Source organism: Amblyomma americanum, chromosome 2, assembly GCF_052857255.1.
Source record: "Amblyomma americanum isolate KBUSLIRL-KWMA chromosome 2, ASM5285725v1, whole genome shotgun sequence".
Taxonomy (NCBI): Eukaryota; Metazoa; Arthropoda; class Arachnida; order Ixodida; family Ixodidae; genus Amblyomma; species Amblyomma americanum.
Genome location: NC_135498.1, coordinates 13,282,334 through 13,308,606, shown reverse-complemented (window position 1 = coordinate 13,308,606; position 26,273 = coordinate 13,282,334). Strand labels below are relative to the sequence as shown.

Genomic DNA, 26,273 nt, shown 5'->3' with positions numbered 1-26,273 from the left:
TCTTTGGAACCAACGATAAAAGAAGGAACTTACTCCAAAAAAGAACGTGGACATTGTCTTAATTAAAGCACATCTAAATGAAAAGACGCAAAGTGAAACGTAGATGCCCAGGTGAACTTCCCGAGAACAGAACAACTTCTCAAACCACAAAAAAATGCAGAAATGCAAATTAAATCCCTATTATACCTTTTAAGTTAGGTTGAGCGCGAAAGTTCAAGTCATACCGATGCACCACTAAGGTGCGGCAAGCTGCAACACTAAAACAGCGAGAACAAAGGTTCCACATCCGCCGCACTGCGCTGCGAAAGCCAGATCTATAGAGGAAATATATGGGCTACGTAACTTTTGTATTTAAGGCAGAAAGCTGGGAAAGTTGGTGTTTAGATAGAGAAGAAAGTACCAGCGCTAAATCACAGGGCGAAGGAAGGAAAGACAAAACTAAGTCTCGCTGTTTCCAAAGTTTGTGTTTTGTCTTCTCCCTTCGTCCCTGTGGTTCAGCGCTGGTACTATGTTATATCTTCTCTATCGCAACTTTTGTACTCGTTTCGAAAAGATGGTCTAAGTCTGTGGATTTCCACACACACACACACACACACACACACACACACACACACACACACACACACACACACACACACACACACACACACACACACACACACACACACACACACACACACACACACACACACACACACACACACACACACACACACACACACACACACACACACACACGCACGCACGCACGCACGCACGCACGCACACACACGCACACACACACACACACACACACACACACACACACACACACACACACACACACACGCACACATGCACACACACACGCACGCACGCACGCACGCACGCACACACACACACACACACACACACACACGCACGCACGCACGCACGCACGCACAAATACAAAAGTCTTCAAGTAACGCCTGAACTTGTGCTTGTTGGTTCACTATTTGCGAACTGTATGGAGCGCTTTGTTCTCAGAGACTTATCTATACCTTCTCTTCTACTGCTCTGCAGCTCCGCAAACATCCGCGGCTAAAGCTTCGCAAGCGTCAACAGCATCCACGTATAGTCACTGATCGTTCGTAGAAATACACCCGCGGAAAACTATCAGTGAAATTGAGACGCATTTGGCGCTTGCTTTAAAGCGATATCCGGCCAGTCTGGGCGCCGAACCCCCTCCACTTGGCGCCTCAGACAAGGCGCGTCGCCGCAGCGTCCACGGCGCGGCGCCCCCGACGCGGCTGCGGCTGGCAACGCTGCCGACGGCACTCCTCGGCCCGCGCGCCAGGTGTAATGTGACCGCGGCGCGGTGCGGAAGCAGGGGCGCGATGTCTTCGCAGGAGAGCGCAGCCAAGGCCCGGCGCAAGCGTCGCAAGACCGGGCCGGACTCGCGCTTCAGCTGGGTGGTCGCCCTGGCGTGCGGGGGCGTCAACGTGTTCATGCATGCGTCGGGAAAAGTGGTGGGCCTGCTCTTTTTCGGCATGCTCGAGGAGTTCTCCGTGAGCCGGGAGACGGCCGCCTGGCCGCTCGTCCTCAACAACACGCTGCTCAACCTCGCAGGTGGGTAAACGCTGATCCCGGCTCATGCGTGTACGCGCAGTTACGCGCCTGAAGGTCAGTGACAATGAACGAGAATGTCGAAAGGCGTCAGTGAACGTCATAGAGGTCTTGCCGCATTGCCCAGGAGTATATTCAGGACTTCCATTCCGGGAGACTGCTGTGAAAAGTTTGGACGCTGGGTGGCGAAAGCTGGGTGGAAAGAGGATGTACTTCTATAGGAGTGTTGACAGAATGGTGTATCAACCACGGGGACTCAGGGGGCCGATGTTGTCTCAACGAAGGACTCGCGGAGCCCCGTCTATTTGCGGGCATCACAGGATGGCGATTTTCGGCCCCGTACTATGATGATCCATTCAGTAACAGATTTGGCCGCGTGCGACCAACCGCGAGTGTGACAGGTTTCTCGTTAGATGCGTACGGAGGGCGCGTAGCTACTCCAAAAGAGGACAGCGATCTGTCACAATGTTACGCTGACACCCTTTCCCTGCATGGCAGCAGCCAGGCCATCTCGCTGTTGGTTGCAACCTTTCACTGCAACCAGATGAATGCCTGGGCTGCTTATCGAGTCCATGGGTGGCCGCTCTCTGATCAGCGGTGCGTACTCAAGGGCACGCCCTCGCGTCTATAGCCGAAAACGGCGCGTTCTGCAGGTAGGCGCACACACACGAATGTTTGCCTACAGGAACGCCAGCGATATCGGCTGAACCCTGTGCCTCCACTATCGGTCAGCGTGTCTATCGGGCACAGGCTATTGGGAGAAGGCAGCGTGCAAGCATTCTGGTCGCGGGGTGCTCTTGCACGACAGGTGCATGGGCATCGCGGAAGAAAGGTGCTCTGGAGGCTTCTCCGTCTTTTGCAGTGGGAATCTGGGGCACATGGTTCCTTTCGGAGCTGTACCTTTCGGATGGTGTCAAAGGACAGTATTGCAAGGCACAGTGCGTCCTTCAGCCTTCGTGCGTGTTTCACTCAACGTTAGAGGCTTTTAAGCATCTCATACAATCAGGTCACACATTAGTCGATTTACAAATACGCCTCCAGCCGATCGCCGACTGAACGCTGCGGAATGTAGTAACAATAATGGGACCACCACTCCAGTTAAAGATAATGCATTGTTGCCGTGCAATTGGCTACTTTGCGCTGTGTTAGCAGTGTGGTGGAATTCATTTTTGTCTATGGGACATACATTGAAAGCAGCAGGCCTTATACGCACCGAGTACAATCTAAAAGCGATGATATTATGGAAAGGTAGGTTAAATGTGCAGAGCAATAGCAAGAATCTCCTTGGAATATCCCCTCCTCCCCAGCCTGTTTGACTTTGGCGCTAGTTAGTGATTAAGATAAGCGTTCAACAGAGTGCTCGTATGGAAGCGTTGCGGGCAGTTGCCATTGGTCGAATTTTACTTGTAATGCACCGCTTTCGAAAGAAGCAAAATCTAAATCGTGCTGGCCTGCATTACAACCTACGAGACCGAGGTTAGATGCTGACATCGGCGCTCATTTTCTTCATTCAGAACAATTAGAGCCCAGTGTCTTCCCTTAGCGAGAATAGATGACAAGTGAGAACATTGCTCGTAGTACAAGTGCCGCTTGAAGAAATCGGTAACGGCACGTGCTGACCATTTCTTCAAAATATTAATGTCACTGACACATTATTAATGATAACATGCCTAATTTTTTTATGTCAAGAGTCTTAATCTGGAGCTACCGTTATCATATAGTGCGTCCATTGTGTAGAAAAGTAGCTGCACAATCTTAGATTGCACCGTTAGAGCGAGTTATTTTGGTCGCGCAGTATTTAAACGAGCCTTCCATCATTTCTTCATTTTTCGGTGAATAAATGAAGTTACGTTACAACACGTGTTTGCCAACAGGTTTTAACTTTCTAGGAGGTGAGCCGGTGACAATAGCGAAAATATATTGATCGTTGACGTCCAACAGGCAGACAAGGTGAAGTGTTTGCCACAACAAGATAAGATAGGAGCGCTTAGCATGAGTTTTTGACAGGTGCACGACTATACAGATAGTCGTGGGCCGGAGGAAACAGACTTGTCGTGATGCTTGCAAACTTAGAGCGCAGGAAAGTTTAAAACATTTATAGCGCACCTGACGCTAGTGTCCTCCCCAGTAGCTGTGCTTTGCTCAGTAATGAAACAATTGATGCCTGAGTTCCTCGACTTCCAGTGCCTCACTCCTTGCGCTAAGCTAGAAACAAAATGGGGTCAGTGATAACATGAGGCCTTGTCTAGACAGCGGCCGTCGGGTCCCATTGGAAAGGGTTTTGTCGACTGAACTGCTGAGAGGATAGCATCATCCTTGGTTGACCTGGCGTTCGAGACACTAGAGCATCTGTAGAACACACGGGTGTGCTCTATAGCAAGGCGGTTCGATGCGAACCCATTGCAGCTGTTCGACACAGAGAGGCGAGGAAGCTTTCCTCCATGGTTGGTCAACGTCATCCCAACCCCCTTCTGCAATGTAACGGCCACAAGGTGGTGCAGCGACCTCCGCAGATTACATCAGACGGAGAACGACCGTAAGCAGCGTCAACGCATTTCTTGTCGTCGCCCTTAGGTGGCAGGGCGAGCGGATGCACGGCTCTTTCGCTTGCGTTGTGGGATATTTGATGCATGCAATGATCCCATCGCCGAGTTTGTAAACCTCGTATATCTGGCCCTCCGGTAACAACAACGGTTTGTACTGGTTGAGCTACGTAGGCCCCCTTATTTATATCTGCCACTGAAAGGGTAAACCCTCTTAAGCTCATGACGCTGCATATATTTTATTACCCAACTTTTTCACCAACACTACTCTGGGTTATTAGCCATAAACACGGTTCTTTTTTTTTTGCGGGAACGACATAAACGGCTTCTAACGCGTTAGTAACGAGCGATCAGAGTTAGTGAAATATTAGGAAGAAACTACACCTTTTTTACTGCCAGTTTCAGGAGCGTAGTAGAAATTAACAGTGTAATGGGAATTTAGATTTAGTAACAAGCTACAGTTACTAGTTTGTCATTAACATCCTTGAGGGCGGAAAGCGTAGATGACCTGTCCAGACAATTACTTTTCTTGCTTGCTGTCAAGGGGGCATCACGTGGGCGGCGTAGTCTTGGAAACCGATGTCCACAGCAGCCGATAAAAGGGGCTATAAAAGCACGAAGCTGTCGCGTTGGCCTTTCCCCGGCGACTCGTAAAACGTACGACGTCACCGAAAGCCTGCGTGTCATTCGGCTGCAGTGTCTCGCGCAGAAAAGAATTTATGCCGTCAAATACGCCAGAACGGCGGTTCTGAGCCTCATAAATGTCAAGAACTCTAGCTCCTTTAGCAATGAAGGGGTGAGGAAGAGTAGTTATGTAAGGAAATTGTGCATTAGATGGCCCATCAAGAGCATAAATCGATCTTGTTGCAAAGATATACAGAAAAAAGAAGCTATGAAATGCTTGAAACCCGCCGCGGTGACTTAGTGGTTAAGGCGCTCGTTTACTCATGATCCGGAGTACCCGGGTTCGAGCCCGACCGCGACGGCCGCGTTTCGATGGAGGCGAAACGCTAAGGCGCCCATGTGCTGTGCGATGTCTGTACACGTTAAAGGTCGCAAGGCGGTCGAAATTATTCTGGAGCCCCCCACTACGCCACCTCTTTCTTCCTTTCAGCCGCCGCGGTGGCTGAGTGGTTACGGCGCTCGGCTGCCGGCCCGAAAGACGCGGGTTCGATCCCGGCCGCGGCGGTCGAATTTCGATGGAGGCGAAATTCTAGAGGCCCGTGTACTGTGCGATGTAAGTGCACGTTAAAGAACCCCAGGTGGTCGAAATTTCCGGAGCCCTTCACTACGGCGTCTCTCATAGCCTGAGTCGCTTTGGGACGTTAAACCCCCATAAAACAAACAAACAAAACATCTTTCTTCCTTTCTTCTTTCACTTCCTCCTTTATCCCTTCCATTACGGCGCGGTTCAGGTGTCGGCCGATATGTGAGCCAGATACTGCTCCATTTACTTTCCCCCAAAACACTTCAATTTTTCAAACGCTTCAATGTATTTATCTAGGTCAGTCATATGTTTCGTCCCAGCAGCAACTTTTAAAGAAATGCTCTTCACTTAGTACGGCGTGATCCAGGTGGTATGATAGATTCCAATAAACACGCGCGGTTGTAATCTCAAATTGTTGTCCAGCCGAAGTAAGCGTAAGGTGCTGAACGGAATGTCAAGATATGCGAGGACTCTAGAGTCGTCTTCACCGTGCCCTCAAAGGTTCTAGAAACCAGCATTTGAGAACCAACAGCACCTCCATTCAGCTGCATTTGACCTACCAGCTTCATTATTTTTTTTTCAATATGCTGCCCATAAAAGGTATAAGTGCGAAGCGTTACATGTGATGGCGTACTCAAGGCAAGGTCCGGATTTTTCATGCCTACTGACTGGAATCGTCCTCTACAAACGTATACAAGCGTATGAGCCTTTAAGTTAACGCGACCTACGTAAATTTTTGGCTCTTTTGCGCAATTCACTGCCGTACTGTGCAATTTTTTCCCACGAGATAATTTTTTCTGTCGATGTCTCGGAGATGTGAATAGATGGAAAACACTCCACTCAACGAGAACGGCGTACAGTCTCAGTACGCCTTGACAATAACGCTGTGGGCCTTTTTTGTTTTTGCAAAGCTTTCCCTCATTTCCCATCGACAGGTGGAAACGGCGGCATACTTACCCCGTACTATTGTGCGCGGGTCCAATCCCACTTGGGAAATCGCGCTACAAGCGAGGCCACACGGGTCTTGTGTACTCGAGGCACAGCTCTCGTGGGGGGCTCGCTCAAGCGTATCAGCGACGGCTGCATCCGTTATCGCTGGCGCCCATTAGGAACGCTTATCCGTAACAAAGGAACGGCGTCGCCCTGTGCGCCCGTTGTGAGGCGAACATGATCCGAGCGATACGCGCTAAAACGCTTCTTCCTGCACGCGGGGGTGCTTCTCTTTCTTTTTGCTCTCTGTTGTGGGCTCAGAAGTCGTATTGCGAACAGCCCGAGCTCGAGCTGCTTCCTGTTGTCGTCGCGCTGGTTTCGAAGGGGTTTCTATCTGCAAACTTCCGTACGGCGACAGTAAACATTGCGCGAAAGAACGTGCCCTTCGAGCAAATATTTGAAACCCGGGTGTAGCCTAGCCGCACTATGGCTCTTCTGATTCCATAGAGCCATATTGTCCAGCCTTCCAGAGCATGGAGTTCAAAACTCCGCCCATTTAGAGTCATCATCATCACCAGCCTGACTACACCCACTGCAGGGCAAAGGCCTCTCCCATGTCTCTCCGAGTAACACTGTCCTGTACCAGCTGCGTCCACCCTATGCCTGCAAACTTCCAATGTCATCCGCCAACCTAACCTTCTGCCGCCCCTGATACGCTTGCCTTCTCTTGCAATTCACTCCGTTAAGGGCCAGCGGTTATCTCGCCTTCGCATTACATGCCCTGCCCAAGCCCATTTCTTCCTCTTGATTTCGACTTGCATGTCATTAACCCGCGTTCGTTCCCTCACCCACACTGCCCGCTTCCGGTCTCTTAACGTCACACCTATAATTTTTCTTTCCATAGCTCGCTGCGTTACCCTTAACTTAAGCTGAACCTTATTCGTTAGCCACCACGTTTCTGCTCCGTAGGTGAGTACTTGCAAGATACAGCTGTTGTATACTTTCTTGACGGATATCCGTCACAAAAGACGCCAAAACCTTAGCAAGTATAGAGTGTTTGCCTTTGAGAGTGCGCCTAACTGGCCTTTACTACACAACTTCGCTTTTCGCTTGTCCCAAAAACATCGTCACGCCCTTGATTGAGCCCCAGCAAAGGAGCGTTGCAGAGAAGAATGATAAGCCCCTCAGAGTACGCTGTTTGCTTAGGTCGCGTAACGTTCATATTGTTTGCCCGGCATGAAATAATCTATGGCCGGTGACGCGCATTATCTTGGACTGAATACGTGCCCCTCTACACGTACTTCGAAGAGTGAGGGGGAGAGAGAGAGTGTGCAGCGCCTACGCCATCCATACGTAGTACGTGTTCGCTGCAAATATAAGTAACACCGGCCTCTTCATAGTCAAAACAGATCTCATTTTTAGAACGTGGTGATACAACTGCTGTATTGTACACAATAGGAAATCCCCAGCCAATGCAACAATGGACGGAACCTCCGGTGTTAAAGCGAAGTAAAAAAAAAAAGCAGGCATGAGCAAGCAATCGTGTATCGGCACCGACGGGCATGAATGAACAAGATGAAGTTTTAGTTTCGGGTTAAATTCACTTCTGCTCTACATGTGTTGAAAAGTTGTATTTTATGTTTTGGATTTATTTCTACAGTAAGAGGCTGACGATTTGAAACGTTGTAAATCTTGTGGAGGCGAATATTCAAAGAAAAAACTTGTTTCCAAACGACGTACCTAAAACATGGGGACTAATTTCTGCATAGCCGGTACGCACCGTATAGGCAAAGAATGTATTTAGGTCAGTAATAGAGGTTTCCCCTCTATTATTCAGTTAATGGGGTCTCTTTCTTTATTATAAGAGGCATGCATGTGTGTGTTTCATGCAGTTCTAGAAGTAGACTTCCAACTTCAAACTAGAAATACAGACATACACTTTGAAGAGAATAAGTCACATGCCACTCCTACGTTGACATTCCTTGCAATGAATATTCTGGCTGACCTTTCTTTTTAGATAAAGATATGAAATGAATAAGAGCTGTTATCGGTGGCAGACGTCATTCCCGGGAACGACGCCAAGAAGCGTTGTTACTTTTTCGGGCTGCAGTGTGCTTCAAGAGAAAAAGCGACACCCGGCCTCTGAAACTCTTAAACTCTGCGACCAACCGCAGGGTCACATTCTGTTTTACCCCACCGCACGGCTTAAAAGTATACACGGCAAAATTATTTTTGAAAAGTATTTGAATCACATTACTCATAAATTTTGTACTCACTGCGCGAAAGTAACTAGATTACATTATTAATTACTTTTTACACAAATTAATGACATCGCATTACATTGACTTGCGAAAAGCAATGCAATTAATCTTAAAATCACTTTATATATTTATACAAGCAAACAACTAAATAGAACAAAATAAAAAACATTCTCTCTGGACGTGACGCACACATTCTTTGGCCTTCCCGCTAAATTCTGCCTCACCCCCCCCCCCCCCCCCCAGGTCCATCTTTCCTAAAGATTTAAAAGATAAGACAACACGAACAAAACACTGAAGACAGAAGTATGGCCAAGCACTCGTCACTGTTGCTATGCTCAAGACAGAAACGTATGACGAAACCAACGCCTTGAGGCCCGAAGCTGCCTCCAGTGTTTCAGTACAGCGAAGCAGGGTATGTAAGGCCACCGCCGTGCGAAAAATATGAGCTGCGGAGGAAAAACGCTAAGGCTCCCGTGTGCTGTGCGATGTCAGTGCACGTTAAAGATCCCCAGGTGGTCGAAATTATTCCGGAGCCCTCCACTACGGTATCTATTCTTCCTTTCTTCTTTCACTCCCTCCTTTATCCCTTCCCTTACGGCGCGGTTCAGGTGTCCAACGATATATGAGACAGATACTGCGCCATTTCCTTTCCCCCCCCAAAAAACCAATTATTATTAAAACCAATTTTACTGCTGAACCAGGTTAGAGAGCGAAAGCTGTGTTTGTATCGGGCGAGTAGACGCGGCTTGGCGTCTGTAATGTTGAGTGCATTCCTCACACTGGATAGGCAGCGCGTCCACCCTGCCACCCTGGCAGGCGGCAGTTAATGGTTGATCGCGAGAGGTTGATCACCCAGTGAACACTGCGGCCTATTCACAGCGCCGTTAGTGCTAATGCATGCAGCCCACATCTCTCTCTCTCACCACGGCCGCCCCGTAGTACCTCAAAGCGCGATTGAGGCGTCCACTCAACCAGGGAGCCAGTTATGCGCTCTTCCTTTCCTCAAAATAATCGAAGTCTAGAACATTGGCAATGCCAATGAACGCCGACGGACTATAGAAACAGAGGCGAGCGGTCGGTTTCGGCGGCGGCGGCGACGGCTGAGTGACATCATAACTGTCACGTGGTTTAAAATTTGCCCCGGTAGCCTGCACGCGGGAATGTGCTGACTTGTGCATTACTGCCCGTTTCCCCGCACCTAGTGGTGGCGAGCGTAACAGAGCGCCGCTGTGAGCCGACGCAGAGCCTCAGCGCGCGCTCTTGGCTCATTATAACTCTGACGTGCGCCAGCTTGCAATCTTGCTGCTTCGGAGGATGCTCTCAACGCGTGCACTCCTGCCTATCTCTCGTAAAAGCGCAGACGGCGACCAAACAACACAGGACACCGGTGGTTTCGGACGCAGAGTCTCATTAAGAACTCTTTCGTACATACTTGCTGATCTCTTAACTGGCGCAGGCTTGCCACGCGTCGTTTCTGATTTCCACGTGCCCTGGCGTGCATGCGGGAGACCAGTGCTTTGCCGACGCAACAAGCACTGATAAGTTTTAGGTAATGTAATTCCTAAAGGGAATAATTACCACCGCGAAGAATTACTGTGGAAAAGGTATTCATTAAATTAATAATTGCTGGAGCAGGAAAGTTATTCAGTACATTAAAAATTACCGCGAAAAGTAGCTGAACTACTGTAAATTACTTCGTTAAATTTATTGATTGTGGTTTGAGGCATAGCCTTTCGCAAGTGTAAGTGTGCCTTTGTTTTTGTGCGTATTCCTGGCAATCGAGACATACGGACATAGAATAATTATTCTAATTGCTGCAACATCTTTTGCAAAGTCCTAGCTGTGTTTCTTTTTGTTATTGTCTTTTTACTTTTGTTCCATATTCACTTGTTTGGGTATGTGTATATTACTTGCCACACAGATCCTTGCAGTCAGTAAGCTTAGTTTTTATATAATCAAAAATGTGTTCATTTTTTTCATGTCGCTGGCTCAAATGTCTGCTTTTATTTCGTGTCGATCTATATTTTCTTTGGGGTGTGGGAATTAGTAAAGCCATCTGATCAGGTCTTTTTCCCCAACCTCCCCATCACCTTGATGGAAAATAAGGGTTGTTATTAATTACCGCCTTATCTTTTTAGTGGCTATGACGTTCGGCTGCTGAGCCGAAGGTCACGGGATCGAACCATAGCCGCGGCAGTTGCATTTCTATGAAGGCGAAATGAAAAACTCCTGTGCGCTGTCCGATGTCACTGCACTTTAAAGAGACCCAATGTGTTATAAATTAACCCGGTGTTCTTAGCAGTATTCTACGATAACTTCTGATACTTTCGACAACCTACAGAATTCGCCTCCTAATCACTTTGGCCTAACCCTGAACACGCTCGGTGCGTTTTCTGCTGTGCCTGAGATTAGCTTTCAGACCGGCTATAGACTCAAGCTAGTTGTTCTCCCGTTCGCGAACCATGCCTCATCATTGACCTCGAAGAACTCCTGTAACCTCCACCTTTGCTAATCACGTGGGATGGTGTGCGTGGGCGGTGCTACTCATGGTCGCACAAGGACGAATAGCTTTTTAGGCGCTTCAGACTTCATACAGGACGAAACCATGGTTTTTAAAATCGATGCAATGCGAAGTCCATCATCTATGTGCATCCTTCTCCGAGTGCTTAAAATGAACGGCATGAATGCGGCTAGATTGAGATCTTTACTACAGTTTGAACCGTTGTAAAGCATATTTTTATCCTATTCGTTTTACGAAAATCCTTACTTGTGCCCAATAATATATGGATTCTCTCGCTCCACTGTGTTTAAAATGCCTAGCCGCCGGGCGCTTTTGCCAAAGCAATGCAGAAGCATCTTTAAGCAGCGCGAAACACAGGACGTAGAGGAAGAAACACGAGACGACACGAGCGCTGTCTAACGACCGTGTTAGATAGCGCTCGTGTCGTCTCGTGTTTCTTCCACTACGTCCTGTGTTTCGCGCTGCTTAAAGATGAATCCATTCCAACTCGCCCAGTTTTCTGTTCTCGTCAACGCAGAAGCATAGAACTGTTGGAAATTCTGTATTCTTGTTTCTCACGTGATTGGAAAACTCAGCGAGAATACGCAAATGGCATATGCATAGCGAAGATAACAAAAAGTCCCTGCCAGCTCCTGCCACTGCGTCCCATCCTGAGTGCCGTCGCGACAGCACTAGCTTGGGTCGACCTTCTGCTGAACTCTCCAGCCTTCCGAGAAGTCTTTCAAAGCTACTACACAACAGGGCCGAGGTTGAGGCAGCGACAACGAAATGATAAAAAAGATAAACTGTCCTTCGGAGCTGCCAATTAGCAACGGCGGCTTGAGAATTGTCTTCGTGCAAAGGCACTTTAGGTCGCCTACGCAGCAGCGGCAGCCCGCGCACGGTGAGAACAACGAGGTCATCCATCTTCGTGTAACGTCCCTGTCACGAGGTTCCCCTTGGCTTGCGTTGCAACTCATGTGAAGTTAAATAAGTTACAACAACGGAGGAGACTAAACGGCAGGGATATAACCACTGCGATTCAAGTTCGTCCCGTTGTGCACATTTATTCGTGGTGTCAGCTGCGGCGAATTGGTTTCACGCGAATCCATAGACTGCATTCTTGGTTACCAAGTTCACGGTCACCGCTTCCATGGTTAGGTTTTTAATGTGTTTCTACGTCATTCAGTCTTCATCTCAAAGTCACCGCGGCGTCGATAAAAAACGAAAGCAAAAACAAAGCTAATAACTGATGTACGCCCTGTTTTTACTCACTTCCGGACTGCAGTAAGTACCACACGTGTGCGGGAGGTGCGGGGTTTGATCCCCAGTGCCGCCGGGTACCAACCGGTTATACAATGGGTACAAGCTTCCCCCTGCCTAGTGCTCGGCTCCTTTAGGGTGAAATGCTTTCGAAATGGGTCTTTGACCCCACCTTGAGGAGAAGAAACAACCTTGTGCCATGGCGCTCTTTGGCCAAAGCTTCCCATGCGCCATAAAGTTCACCATCATCCTCATCTGTAAATGTGAACTTGTCTTCAAATGCTAGGCTGGTGCTAGAGCGCGGAATTGCAAGGCCTCCTTTGTTTAATAATAAAGGTATGATTGGTTAGATCATATGTATTGCTGCAGTAGGCATGAAGAGGACCCACTAAATTGAAATGCAAGCAGTAATTCCTACCATGAGCCATGTTGTTATGAAACAAACGGCACCGGATCTTTACTCACAGAAAAAATCCTGGTAAAACACCCTGAATGTTTCATTTGCAAAGAGCGAAACGAAGTAGGCGCTAGTGGTAACGGTAATCAGGAGCATCGGGACGAGCACGACGTTAGGAAAACTCTGACAAGTATGAATGCTAAGCTGGAGACCTTATTACAGCTGCTTTGAACAGTGAATGGTCTCGATGACTTCATTTAAGTGGTGTTCACAAAGTATGACGATGTTTTGAAGCTACTTGACCAGCTCAATTCAGAAGTGAAAGGCATGACTAGTGACGGGCGCCTTGAAACCGTTTAAAGAACTGAGATATCCGGTGCTGTAGCTCAGCTGAAAGATGTAGTAGTGCGTAGCGAACAAAAGTTTGAAAATCACTCTATTAAGGAAACAAATCAGGAAAATTCTGACGACACCTAACCTACCATTGAGAGTACCATGCGATTGCATTACATATATCCCCCCCCCCCCCCCCCCCCCAAGCAAGTTATCCTGGTTCATAAATTCATAGATCGCGGGGAGCCCTGGTGGAGTATCTGTTTTAGATACAGTAACCGGTGGGACTTGTGAGTCCCATGTTGCTCTTACCGAGCTGCCGTAAGGCTCATTTTCCCACAAATAGTTCTTCTGGCGGCTGTCTGCCTCTCGACCAAATGAGCTGATGCGCAGTGCCACGGACACATGACAATTGCTATGGCTTTGTTTGAATTACTTTCATGGCCACCTGCCATGGCAAGCACGTCACCCACAACCCGGTGAGCAGGTGGGCTACCTGCTTTTTCGTAACACGGACGGACGGACGGACGCCACCTTTTCTTAAGAACGGAACCTCAAATGCTATCGCCTTAAAACTTGTTACGAAAGATCGACCAAGCTGCTTCAAAACTAGGAGTCCCCATGTTGCCGGCTAGTGATATCGCCCAGTTCAGGCGACCCTATTGTGACACTATTGTCAAGTTTTCAAGCTGTGAAGTTCGTGTTTAGGAAATGGACATAAACGAACTGAAGAAGGCCGACGGTAGCGTGGACACTTTTGTTGTGTAACTCCTGACTATGAAGTTGTTTGCTTCAATTTCGATCCTACTATTGTTGCGGTATGTTGTAGGCCTCCTGGAGGCCGCATTGCGGAGTTGTTTTCTTTCGTCGATATCTTTTTGATTTGTGTGAACTGCGGCAAGTATGATGTAACTTTGAGTGGAGATTTCAATGTGAACCTGCTGTCAGGTAGCAGTGCGACGACAAATTTTATTCTACTATTATCCCCAAATGGCTGCGTTGACACAAACATGACACTGACAAAGGTTACTGTTAATGCAGTCCAACCCTACTTGTAACGAACTTGACGGTCTTGCGGATTTCGTTCGTTGTATCCGATTTTCGTAGTAAGTGGACTCCACGTATTACAGCCACGAATACTAAGTTCGTCAGAAGTGACACTCATTTCTTTAAAACCGCGTCATGCGCATCTATTGTTTCAGTTACCCTACCTCAGTGCTTTATAGGCTCTCTATGGCTGTCATGTTCCCCTCGTCGATACCCTAGCTTGCTCCAACAACGTACTTTAGGGAGAGAATATAACTAATCGTGGTTGAAGCGAGCGGCGACAACTGGTGCAGGTCGGCCACATTCGTCAGATTCCTAGCGGTAGATGAGCGCTCGAACAATACGCACGAGCGCTTCGCCAGAGCAAGGCTGTGTGATGTTTGTCGTCCGCGCGAACGTAGTCATCCGATGCCACATCCGGCCAGCTATGCATCAGCGACGCGGTGCCACAAATCTGCACGCTTCTGATCGCGTGTGTTTTCGACAGCGTCATCTGTCCTTCCTGGACTGGTGCAGCGCGGCCCACGTGCTGCGACAAATGTATCAGCTGCACTGTATCAGTTAAGCTTCGCATTTTAACGGTAGAACGCGAAAGCGTTATCGGGTACCATTCGACTCGCTTACTCAAGTACCCAATTAAAAATTAGCATACTCGCTGTCGCTCATGTACGCATCAGTACATGTCGCTAGGCAAAGACCACAACTCGCCAAATAGACACACCTTTATTCAGCCTGAAACCAACGAGCATTCGAGGCCTATTAGTAACGTGCCCGTCTCGCAGTCCAATTGTACTGGGGTTCGGTTCCCACCCAAACCCAAGTTACCCGATTTGCTTTTCAGCTTAATTTTATTAATCGTTCGTTTCCATCGAGAATTTTCTCTCACTGCCGGGTACGACGACACTGGCTTTCTCTGCGACACAGAACTCGTAACGCTATCGTGTTATATGAAGGGGCTGACTATCATGGTTGGGTATAATACTTAAAAACAATATCTTCAATGCCTTTAAAAATTAGATGCCTTTAAAAATTGTTTTTCCGATATCGGTACAAACTACAGGACCGAATTGATTTCTGATATACATACTCGACACTATCGCTGATAGTTTAGAAGATCGCTAAAATTAGCAGCATTATTTAAATCTGATAATATGATTAGCTAAGGTAAAAACTTCTCCATGATTTCAGGAATTTTTAGTTTATTCGGTATAGCACACTGTTTTCAAAAGGGTTTAAACTAATCCGGCCACAGGGATTTCTTGAAACTCTACTGACAGCGCAGCTCGTTTGTTTAGAACTTACAGCATCAGCCTGAAGCCATGATAACGTTTAAAGGATATCTTCCACAAACAGCCTAGAAATCTTTTTTTTTTTTTGTAAGCTAACGTTCTTCAAACCTATCTGTGATCATTTGACTTTTTTTGACTTCTTCATGTAATATCCCATATCTAGGGCCCTTGAGGTGTATTCTAAATAAAAAAATTATATTAAACTTGGAACTTTTTCTGACGTTTTTCTTTTGTTACTGCACGCATTTAACAGGCTGTCTGTGTCATTGCCCTGTACTAAAAGTCGCAAGATGCGTACGCATGAGAAAACCCGATTGGTTTTTCTCCCGCACTGTGTTTAACAGACAGCTAGGAATAAAATTAAACATAGAAGGGCTGGAAATTTTTATTATGCAGCACATATCTTCCTCATCTCTGTTATATAGATGTTAGTTTTATTTAACGGCCCTAAGTAGCAACATTTGCTGAAACCGCCGTTTCGAAAGAGGCCCACGATGAACAAACGCACGCTATAAGCGAAAGAAATGAAAAAAGCCTCTCTGCAAAAGCAGATGCCCTGTTGTGTTTTAAAGCGACAGACTGTGAGTGAAAAAGCGGGTGATCCACCTGCCACCTAAGTCACGTGACCTTGGCACGTCATCACAACCTGCCCACTGCGGCAGGTGGCTGTTAAATAAATAGGCGCGAGAGTTTGCTCGGGAATATCAACCTTAATATCACACGGCCCACCGGTAGCTGAGTTTGAAACAGCCACCTGTTGGGGCAGTGACGCATCGCTTAACCTCTGCGCCACAATGTCAGGTGTGTTATGAGGGCTCCTCGAGATCAATGAATGTAAAGTAGAGAATGACCGAGTCTGCGAAGTGATACGCAGAGGACCCCCGGGCAGCTGAAGGGAACCATTAAAGCTATCGCGTCATTCCCGTACAGAAGAACTTCAGTGTCCCCTCAAGTGTTTGTAGCGACAGCTACACTACGTCAGCCACTTCGCGAGGTCAGCGTGGCTGCGCGCTCAGCCGTAGCACCACCGCTCCGCCAGCTGTGCGCATGCGCGGAGTGACGTCATAGAGTCCGCAGCTGGTGTGCGTGCCGCGCGCCTCGCGCTGCGCCGACGGCGGTACAGACGCCGCCCGCCTCGTCAGTTGTGCGCATGCGCGGAGTCAAAGAAACACTACTATGATTTGGCGAAAAAAACTACAGATAGTGTTTTTTACTACATTCGAATCAGTTCGAAAGCACGGATTTGTGCTACGTAGAAGAATATGATGAGCGCGCAGTGCCGCGGGACGGAGCGCTCGCGCTAGGCCATCTGCGAACAGCCAAGGGAACAGACAACGGACGATTTTGGTCGGGGTTGGTACGCATCGCAGTGCTTACGATTAATAAATTGCGAGACTGAAGCGGCAGCATGGCGGGGCGAGAATGCATGCGTGCGGCTGACTATCAAAAGCGACACGCGAGAGTGCAGCTGTCACTGCCATCTCCGCTTATCACCAGGAACTGAGCGGAAGGCGCATGTAGCATGCGTCTGCGCGACTACACCATATCAAGTGGCTAAGTCGCGAGCACCTAACGAGGAGCGCTACGAGTCAGGTGTGCGGCCTGTTATAGTTTAGAATGTCGGCGCGCTGTTGTTTCCTTAACTGAGACTCTCCCGGCTTGCACCACTTACGGCGCATGCCGCGCGTCTGTTTTCCGTTCCGCGTCGTTCAGCGCGCATAATTCCACGTTGCATATCTGGAACCACAACACCGGTTTAGAAATTTTATAAACTGGGTTCACCTAGGATGTGGAAGGCCTACTATTTTGCGATGCGACATGGTGCCCTGAAATTAGAAATCAGAAAGTCCATTAGTTGGTGATGATGTTGATGATATTATTTAATGCGCAACGGCATCTGAGGCCAAAGAGCGCCATGACACAAGGTTGTTTTCTTCTACTCAAGGTGGGGTCGAAGACCCATTTCCCAAGCATTTCTCCATATAGAAGCCGAGCACCAGGCAGGGGAAACCTTGTCGAGTGCATGTTGGGCGAGTCGGTCGTAGATCGTTGAGTAAAGGTACTGCGCAAAATAATACAAACACGCACGAGAAGGGCACAAGGACGGGCCCTTCTCGTCCATGTTTGTATTATTTTGCGCAGTACCTTTACTCAACCTTGTCGAAACGTGACAGAGCGGTTGATTCTGTAACTTAAATAAAATAAAGTGCATTTCTCAGGTCGAGAGTAACAAGGGTTTCTTGGTGGTCTTTGTAGTCAGATGGTGTCCGATGAATAGCTTTGTTGGGCTAGATAGAAAGTGTCCACTCCTCACGCATGGTCGGAGGATCGCCTGTGCCTTTATAAAAAGGATCTATAGACAGTCTATAGACTTCTTATAGACCCTATTGCCTCCCTATAGATTTCTGTCTATTGATAGTCTTTAGACTGCATATGAACAAAAATCTACTAAAAGTGTATGGCCATAAATATATAGACTGTCTATAGACTGTCTATAGGATTTGCATTGCCCATAGACAGTTCTCTAGGGTTTGTCTATAGCTAGTCTATAGATTTTATACACAGAAATCTGTGGACACTCTATAGACTGTCTAAAGAAATTTTCGTAAAGGATTGAGGGGGTTGAGCGTGTAAGAATGAGATCCATGTGCTCCTCCAGCTTGCACATTATGAAAGGCATTGAAACGGGATGGATATTTTCAAGATCATTCAGTTGTCTCCTGCTTGAGTGCCGGTATGGCGACCGCGTGACGCCAGTTGGCTCGAGCATATATAGCTGCTGATTAATTTTAACCATTTCTGCTCAAGTGAGATGCAGATTCGCAGCCATCTGATGCCGCCTTTGCCAGGAGCACTTCGCAAGTTGATGTGTGGAGGCTCACATTCATGCCTGTCAAATTTAGGCTCGAGACAGTTAGCTATCACGGTATCTTCCCTGCTGTAGGAAAGGCTTGCTCAAGAGACAAAATATTTTTACGGTCGGTTTTATATTGCACGCTTTTTAGACCGCCCTTCTCGGGCTTCCTGAATTCTGCCTGCGGTGTGACTGGCGCTCGGCATAGAAAGCTTTGATTGTATACGACAACTTTCTTGGTTGTTTACGTTCTGTATGCAAGCTTCAAGGTGAAATTGTGGGTGAAGTTTTCAACTATAGAGGTGGGATGTACCGTTTCGGGTACCACATATAGCAGCTCAGCGTATCTAAAGCATCACACACCTCGGTATGTGATGCTCATTCGGGTGTACAGGAAGGAAATTTATGTGGACGCCATCGCGCAAGCCTATCTCTGAAATGCCTGCAGGTTTTAGGGGACGTGCATGCTTCCTCTGCTGGTTTCAATACTAATTAAGCGACCATGTCGAGAGGCAGCGCTGCAATACATCCATTCCAGAGCACACTCATCCCGTAAACTTTTGCTGCCGACTAGCATTGCCAGTTCCAATACAGTATGTAAGTGCATATAACACGACTCATGAGCATTGGCGATTGGTTGTTCCACAAATATTAATTGCATGTTCACCTTTTCGTGTTTTATAAATAGTTTGCTTTACACGAATGAATACGAAAAAAAAATTGTGGCTCCAATAAACGCTGTGAACGTGGTTGGTCAGTGAAGCTGTCAAACGACACCGAATTACCCATTGCGACATGAGTCGAAAATTCACATACGTGGCTCTACACAGAGCGATACCAGAGACAAGTTAAATGTACATGTATTATCCTTCATTACTTCACAATGGCATTCACGACTGCTTTATGATCAATATCATATACAATGAGATCTTAAGTTCTGACTGTGGAGATATTCTTTGCTTAAGTTAAATCAATGCATGAACCGTGAATGGTGGTTGGCTGAGTTGCATTGGTGAAACGGTGTTCCCATTGTTCACACGCGCCTTATCATCCATCATGCGGTTTTGATGCTTGTCTTGTTTTTTTTTCTTAATGAAAACGAGTACTGAGTTGTATGCTGTGTGCCTGCTTTAAAAGAAGGTTTGCCATTTTAATGTTTTGTTGTTTTTATTCTTGATCTCTATGTTTTTATCTTTATTTTTTTTATTTCATATTTTTTTTCATTTTTCAGTCTTTTTAAATATCTGCTCGAGCAGAAAGTGAGAAAAATGTTCTTTTTTTATTTTACGACTGCTTTATGATCAGTATGATACACGATTTCTGTGCTGTTTGGTACTTTTACGCTCGGAGTAGCATTTAATTTTTAACCTGACGTTTTTTGATGATGACGGCGACGACATGAAAATTTCCTTGGACGGTAGTGGTATACAGCTTCGCTGTAAAACATTTCCAACTATTGCAGAGGTACGACCAATATTCGTTCTTTTGAGGAAACTGCCCTACTAGTAATTTGTGTTTGTTTGTTTGTTTGTTTGTTTGTTTGGATGGTTGGGAAGAAATATAATTGCGGCAATGGCAGCTGTAAAGATGTACAGTACAAGGCTTCTCAAGAGATGGTCCAAGGAGGGCAGGTAGGTCACAACGAGGTACTCTTGTTGGTTAAGTTCGTTCCATATTAAAAATTATAGACCCGAGTGAAGGCACATTAACAAAACACGCTCCGCACAGACGATTCGGCGCTGTCGGCAGCTTCCTCGGCACCGCGCCGTCGTTGCTGTGGTACGCTTTTTCTTAATCCCTCATTGCCATGCGTTGTTATGGCAGTGTGAATTTAATATTCACTTTTCATCGACCCCTGCAATAAACGAAAATGTTGTGAAATAATTCGGGGCTTAATCACAACACAGCAACTCTTAGTGTTTGCGGGCATACGGAAGGCGCAGCTGGCAAAGGACAGGGTTACTTGGAGAGACATGGGAGAGGCCGTTGCCCTGCAGTGGGTGTAGTCAGGCTGATAATGATTATGATAATGATGAATTCTTAGTGTGCAAATTTGTTTGTACTACGCCATGCAAGGATGCCTTCTAATACATATTTCCCTCTGCAGCTCCCGCCTTCGGATTCCTGTCCAAGTTCTTCCCCATACGGAGCATCATCCTCTTGTCGTCAGCCATATCATCTGTGTCTGTGGCTCTGTGTTTCTTCGTCTCCGATGTGTTCTACATCTCCCTTCTCTTCGGTGTCATTCATGGTAAGTAGTCGTGTGGAGCTAAACGCGTCTTCACCGCGTGTGTGCAATCGGTCCGGCGCCAAGTGTTCCGAGGTTACGGCGCTGAGTGCCTGCTCGCCTGCTGAGAGTTCCAGTTCCCACGGAAGAGGGGTTTGTCTGGAAACGAGTCGAGCGTTACCAAGTCAAACCGTAGGCAAAAATCAAACCAGCCTAGGTGATTTCCACGTCGCTTAGCCAGTTTCCTCCTACTACGGGATACAAAATTCACGAATTTAGCAATAATACTTAAAGCAGATGCAATCGAGCTTCGTGGAGTCTAAGAAAAGTCCATATTTTGGTTTCTAGGTGTCGGATAAATGAATAGAAAAATATTACCGGACGCAAAAAAAAAGTCCTTCTCGATGTCCACTGGCGAGAAGGCTATTTAAAAGTGACAGTGGCAGCAATGGAACCACCTACCTCTCTCCTCTCCTCCCATGCAGCAACGAATTTAAAGAACTCTCACGCCCACATGCGCCAGGGGCAAGTGACATGGGGCACCCTCTCCAGAAGCGCTCGCTCCTTAGCCCTTCTGCACAGTACTGACAGTGCGAGAAAAATCACGTACGAAATCTTACCGAAGCAGGGTACCCGGAGGCGGCAAAACTGTGAGCGATACGGCCGCGTCTCCGACGCCGTCGGATTGAATTCTGGGCACACATTGAGCTCTCAGTGAAAGAGCCTTGAAACGTAGCCAAGCAGAGGTTTCGGTTTTGTCTTTAACAAGACTGAAGAACTAGTATCTATGTGCGAGTAGAGGCGCCAAAGTTGTGTGTTTACTGCTTTTCGAGCACTTTAGTTCTAGCCTCACGGCGGAGGAACCGTGTGTCGGGTGTTAACGTGCTGTTCTAAAACAGCCCAGAACAACTAGCCTATGAACTGTTCTTTTGAAGTCATACGCTGTCGTTTTGTGGTTGTTGATTGTTTTTGTGAGGGAATTGCATGCGCCAGATTGGGTGTTTGTCTGACTCCTATGAAAGCAAGAGATGTAATCAATAATACAATTAACTACCATTATAATCTAAACTGAGAGATTTGATATTTTAAAAAATATAGCCTGGATAATCTGTTCTCCACGAAACAAGAAAACAGTTTTTCCGACCTCTTATGAACTCTACACACATATAGAATAGCATACACACTTCCTGTACAGGCGCACCTCGCACAGAGAAGTCCTCTGAATTGTTATAGCGCAGTTGAGGAGGTTATTGCCTGCTTGCGTCAGCCGACGATCGCGTACAACCGCTAGCACCATCTGCAGGCAGTACAGGCCATTTCACTGTGCACAGCTGCACTGAGCGCGCTTGCATTCTGGACTGTGCCGCAGCAAGTCGCCTCTGTGAAATACAACAGTCGCAACGCTGCTGCTGCATCCCCGTGGCAGTATGGTGGCACGCACAAGGCTAAATTTCATAAGTTGTATACAAGGAACGAACAAGCTGCAATTGAACTAAAAGCACGTTGAAGGGCCAGTCGATGTTGTATTGTTTCTGGGAGAGTATAATTGAGTGCTACTTAGTTTCATTCGAGCACACAGATAGGAGAGCGCGCGTTCTGTAATATCTGTCTGTGTGCTCCTCTGAAAATAAGTAGAGCTCAGGTACACTTCTAGCAACTAGGAACTACGTTGGCTCTATCAAACACGGAGAGCTGAGTCTGATCCGACACCCTTCGCGCAGGTGCAGCCACCTGCGGTGCCGTGCTGATGACGCAGGTATGCATCAACCAGCACTTCATCCGCAGGCGTGGTACGGCGGCCGGCGTGGTGTCCGCCATTTCCGGTCTGAACTGCGTCATCTTCCCGCCGCTGTACGAGTTTTGGATGAGCCACTACGACCTCCACTGGAGCTTCCTCCTGCTGGGTGCCTGCATCCTCAACTCCTTGGCCTTCGGTCTCCTGGTTCGCTCCCCCAGCTGGCTCATCGTGAACCCCGTCGACTACTCGAAGCGCCGAAAGAGCATCTTCACGCGCGCGAACGTGGCCAACAAGGGTCTGGCCAGCTGGATCACGCACTTCAGCGAGGACAACAGCGACTCCTCGGACGAAGAAGGCCACCTCGAGGCGTCCAGGCACCTGTCCGGATCGGTGCGGTACTTCTTCAGCGAAGGGATCTCCACTTCGGACAGCCAGACGCAGATCGAGATGATGCCCGTCATACACCGGACGAGTATCGCTCCCGTCAAGCTTCGCTCGGGCGCGTCGGAGGAAGTGCTCAGGGGGGACGGCGTAATTGAGTGTCAACGCTCTGACGTCATCTACAGCGACGACATAGACTACAATAGCTCGCCAGCCTTGGGGCAGTTGCGACAGGCGCACCAGCTGCTGATACGAACGCCGGCGCCTGATCCCAGGGTCACGGTCCATCCGCTCATGACCATTCCGACGGGCTACACGCTGTGCAAGCCCCTTGAGCCGGTACCCGGAAGTGGTCCTTACTCCAAGCACTTCCAACGCAAGCAATCAGCGGGAGAGCAGCCTGACAGCGAGGAGAACTACAGCAAGAAACAGAAGTTCTGGAAGATTGCGAAAACTTTCTTGACCATTTCCTTCTGGCACCTGACCATTTCGCAATTTGTGGTACAATTTGGCCTCGGAGTGTTCCTTCTGACCATTATTGACTTTGCCAACGACTGCGGTATCGGTGCCAAGGATTCCGTGTTCTTCATGACGTCCTTCTGCATCGGGGACATGCTCTCCCGTGTGCTGACAGGCCTGATCGCCGACAGGGGATCTGTCCACCTGGAGTTCTTGGTGGCGCTGGCATACGTACTTCAAGGTGTAAGCTACGAATTCATGTGCTACATCAAGAGCTACCTGTACTTACTTCTTCTGACCCTAGGCATCGGTATTAGCCACGGCTCGAGAATCTTCATGCTGCCGATTTTCCTCACGAGAAGTTTTGGACTTAGAGGCCTTTCTGTCAACTTGAGCGTAGCAACTTGCATCTGCGGCGTCCTGGCGTTAATAAGGCCGTTCTTAATCGGTAAGTCTAACTTCCATGTCGTCAGAAACTATTCTCGTGCGCCAGTTTTTTTTACTGAGGCTTTCCCTACAGAAAAGAACGCGACGTCATTACTGCACTAAATGACTGCAGTATTTTGAGGATTTTTGTCGCTTGGAGTTATTTTGCCCAAATGTTCCTTATTCTCTAAAAGCTGCATGCATTCATTTGGATGGCAGCTGAACAATAGGGCAGAAACACAGCACAGAGACAGGATGCACCCTGTACCCGCCCCATTGTTCCGCTAACATTCGAACGAAGTACTAAACCAGCTAGATCAGATTCAAGAATATCTGCGATGTGTTTACGCCCCTTGTTATTACTCCGGTATGCGATAATACACAGTTTCTCAATACCAAGCAGTTTTGTAATTTATATTAGCCCCCGCTAGTGAACGAAGGCCATATAATAGTATCTCTTGCGGAGGCATTTCACTCTTATTCCACTCAAGTAGGGATAGGGATACTAAACCATGCGTATCATTTTTCTTCTTCCTTTAAGGTTACTTCCGAGACCACCAAGGTACTTACAGAGGACTCTACCACTTGATATGCATCATGAACATGACGATAGCAGTCACGTGGTTCATCAAGATGCTTCTCATCCGTAAAAGAGACCGGATTACGCTTCAAGGAATTTAAAGCTGCAATGCAGCCGGAAGCCCATTTTTCGCCCTTCAATTTCCGCCAGTCAAAAGTGCCATCCTTTCAAATGAACTGATTGTGCTTGGAACCGTCCTTACAAACGCTGTAGGACTGAGAAGATGCTTTGTTTGGTGCCACTGATTGTGTTGAGATCAACGGATAGAAAAGCTAAAACGAACAAAACAAAAAAAAAAGGACCAAAAGAGAACACATGAGCTTCTTGAGGGTCACTGAAAAGCTTTTTTTCTTTACTGATTTAGTTGCCAGCGAGTGTAACCGGCTGTTTTGTTTTTCAAATTTATGCATACCAGCGGGCAATAACCAAGAAAAACATTTAACAGAAAGTTTCCAATGCAATCTCAAAAGACGCTTGTCGCGTACAGAGCCAAGCATGCTGGTCGCGTTCTGCAGAGAAAATGCTGTATATGCCTGCGAAATAGGCAAGCTCTAACTTTAGATGCCTGTGAAGATGGCGTTTTGTACAAAGCCGACGTAGCACACACTGCTTGCGAAAGAAATTGGGACAGGAGCTATTAGCTTTGCATGCTGTGACTGAGCCGGGGATACCCTCTACATATCTCCAGCTCATTGCGTGGTGTAGTATTTATTAACTTAGTCAACAGTCATTTTCCATGACAGTTCACGCATGTGCCAGAAGCGGAGCGAGCGAGCATAGTGTGTGCGGGTGAAGAGACTTGCTTCGCAGTAAACGGAATTTGTAGAATTTTTTTTTATTCGCTTTGCGGTGTTCAGTACGACTTTTATTGCGTAATTTACAGAGCCGCATTATGAAGTCCCACTGTGTTCTGTGGCTACACATAATTGTATTGAATAAAAGTCTCAAAACCTGGCAATAGTAACTTTGTTCCTTTCTTTGTTTCGTTTCTTAATTTATTCAAATCACATTCGTCTTTTGATGCCTTCAGTGCGTCTTGAAATCTAGTTAATAAAAGGTAGGTATCTAATAAAAGAAAAAGTGGAAATTCTATCAGAACAGCTAGATCCTCTTCACTGCAAGCGGCTCCCTTTCACGATATGAGCAAGGCAGCGTTACGAACAGCATCAAACAGGTAAAAAAAAAGTGACTGAAAAGCATGAAACCTCCTGAGCGCTTCTTTGGAGGAGTGAGCAAGGAAGGGAATTGAGAATGGAAAAGTACAGCATGCTACAAACACAGCGCATGACGAAAAGCACACGTCCGACTTTCCTTAGCGATGGCGTACTAAGCGCGCAAGTGACGTTCATGGCACATCAAGGGGAAGAATATCACCTGATGATGAAATTTAGCAACAACACAATAAAAAAAGGTGCAGTTGGAAAGAAAAAGCTTCCCGACTCTGCGAACACATAAGCGATAGCAACTACCACATATTGCTGCAACTACTATGCTTATATAGGATGCCGTTACCGTGTTTACGTTGCTGTTTACTTGGCTAGAAACCAAATGGGACCTTCTTTTAGCTAAATATGCGGGGCTTAATTGCACTGATGTAGGCGTTTTAGTGGGAATATCTTTGTAAGGTGTCCAACGCTATTGAACGCAATGAATGGCTGATTTTGAGTGACCGACTGCACATTTCATCTGTAAAGTGCGGCTTTATATCTTACACCATGCATTTAGCTGAAGCTCAAATAAAGAAATTCGCCAAAATGTTACCCAAAATAAAAAATAGACAAGTGTGTCTGACTGACGAGTTACTGTATATGATTGACATTTAGTCAAGTTTATCATCTACCGAAAACAGCGCGGTAAGTAACAAATAACCATTCAGCGCACGTGCCATTCAGGATTAATACTTACACAGTATGCATCTTCGAAGCCCTGCCGCAACTGCCATGCTCCTTGCCCTGACTGCGGATGTGAAATTGCAATGGTAAGGAATGATAAGAAGCCTTACTTGAAGAATCCAAATGCCGACACACAAACTAGCTTGGAACGCGTCTAGGTGAGCTAAAAAATATAACTCATATATAGGTGGTGAGAGAGATCAGTACACGTCGCAAGGGCTTTGGCATGGCCGCACCATCTGCTTCCATCTTTGCACGTCTCCAGGTGACCGTCATCGTTCTCCTTCGTTCTTTTACGCTCTGCCGATAGTTGGCGACCTTTCTTATGTAGTTGTCGTTGCCACAGTGTTGGTGGGAACAGG

At 47.2% G+C, this 26,273-nt stretch overlaps 1 protein-coding gene and 1 long non-coding RNA gene across 2 annotated transcripts in view; one reads left to right on the top strand and one right to left on the bottom strand.

The window, feature by feature from the left end:
* LOC144120597 (uncharacterized) overlaps positions 1 to 6,792 on the bottom strand; it is an 87,097-nt gene extending 80,305 nt beyond the window's left edge. Inside the window, exon 1 of the long non-coding RNA XR_013312462.1 lies at positions 6,292 to 6,792. This is a non-coding gene — a long non-coding RNA (uncharacterized LOC144120597). The remainder of the gene's footprint in view (positions 1 to 6,291) is intronic.
* Positions 1,300 to 24,983, top strand: LOC144120596 (uncharacterized). Its single transcript, XM_077653168.1, has 4 exons — positions 1,300 to 1,587; positions 20,316 to 20,459; positions 22,157 to 23,461; positions 23,981 to 24,983. The coding sequence occupies exons 1-4, from the start codon at positions 1,356 to 1,358 to the stop codon at positions 24,118 to 24,120; spliced, it is 1,821 nt and encodes a 606-aa protein (XP_077509294.1). The 5' UTR covers positions 1,300 to 1,355; the 3' UTR covers positions 24,121 to 24,983.
* The last annotated feature ends 1,290 nt before the right edge of the window (positions 24,984 to 26,273 follow it).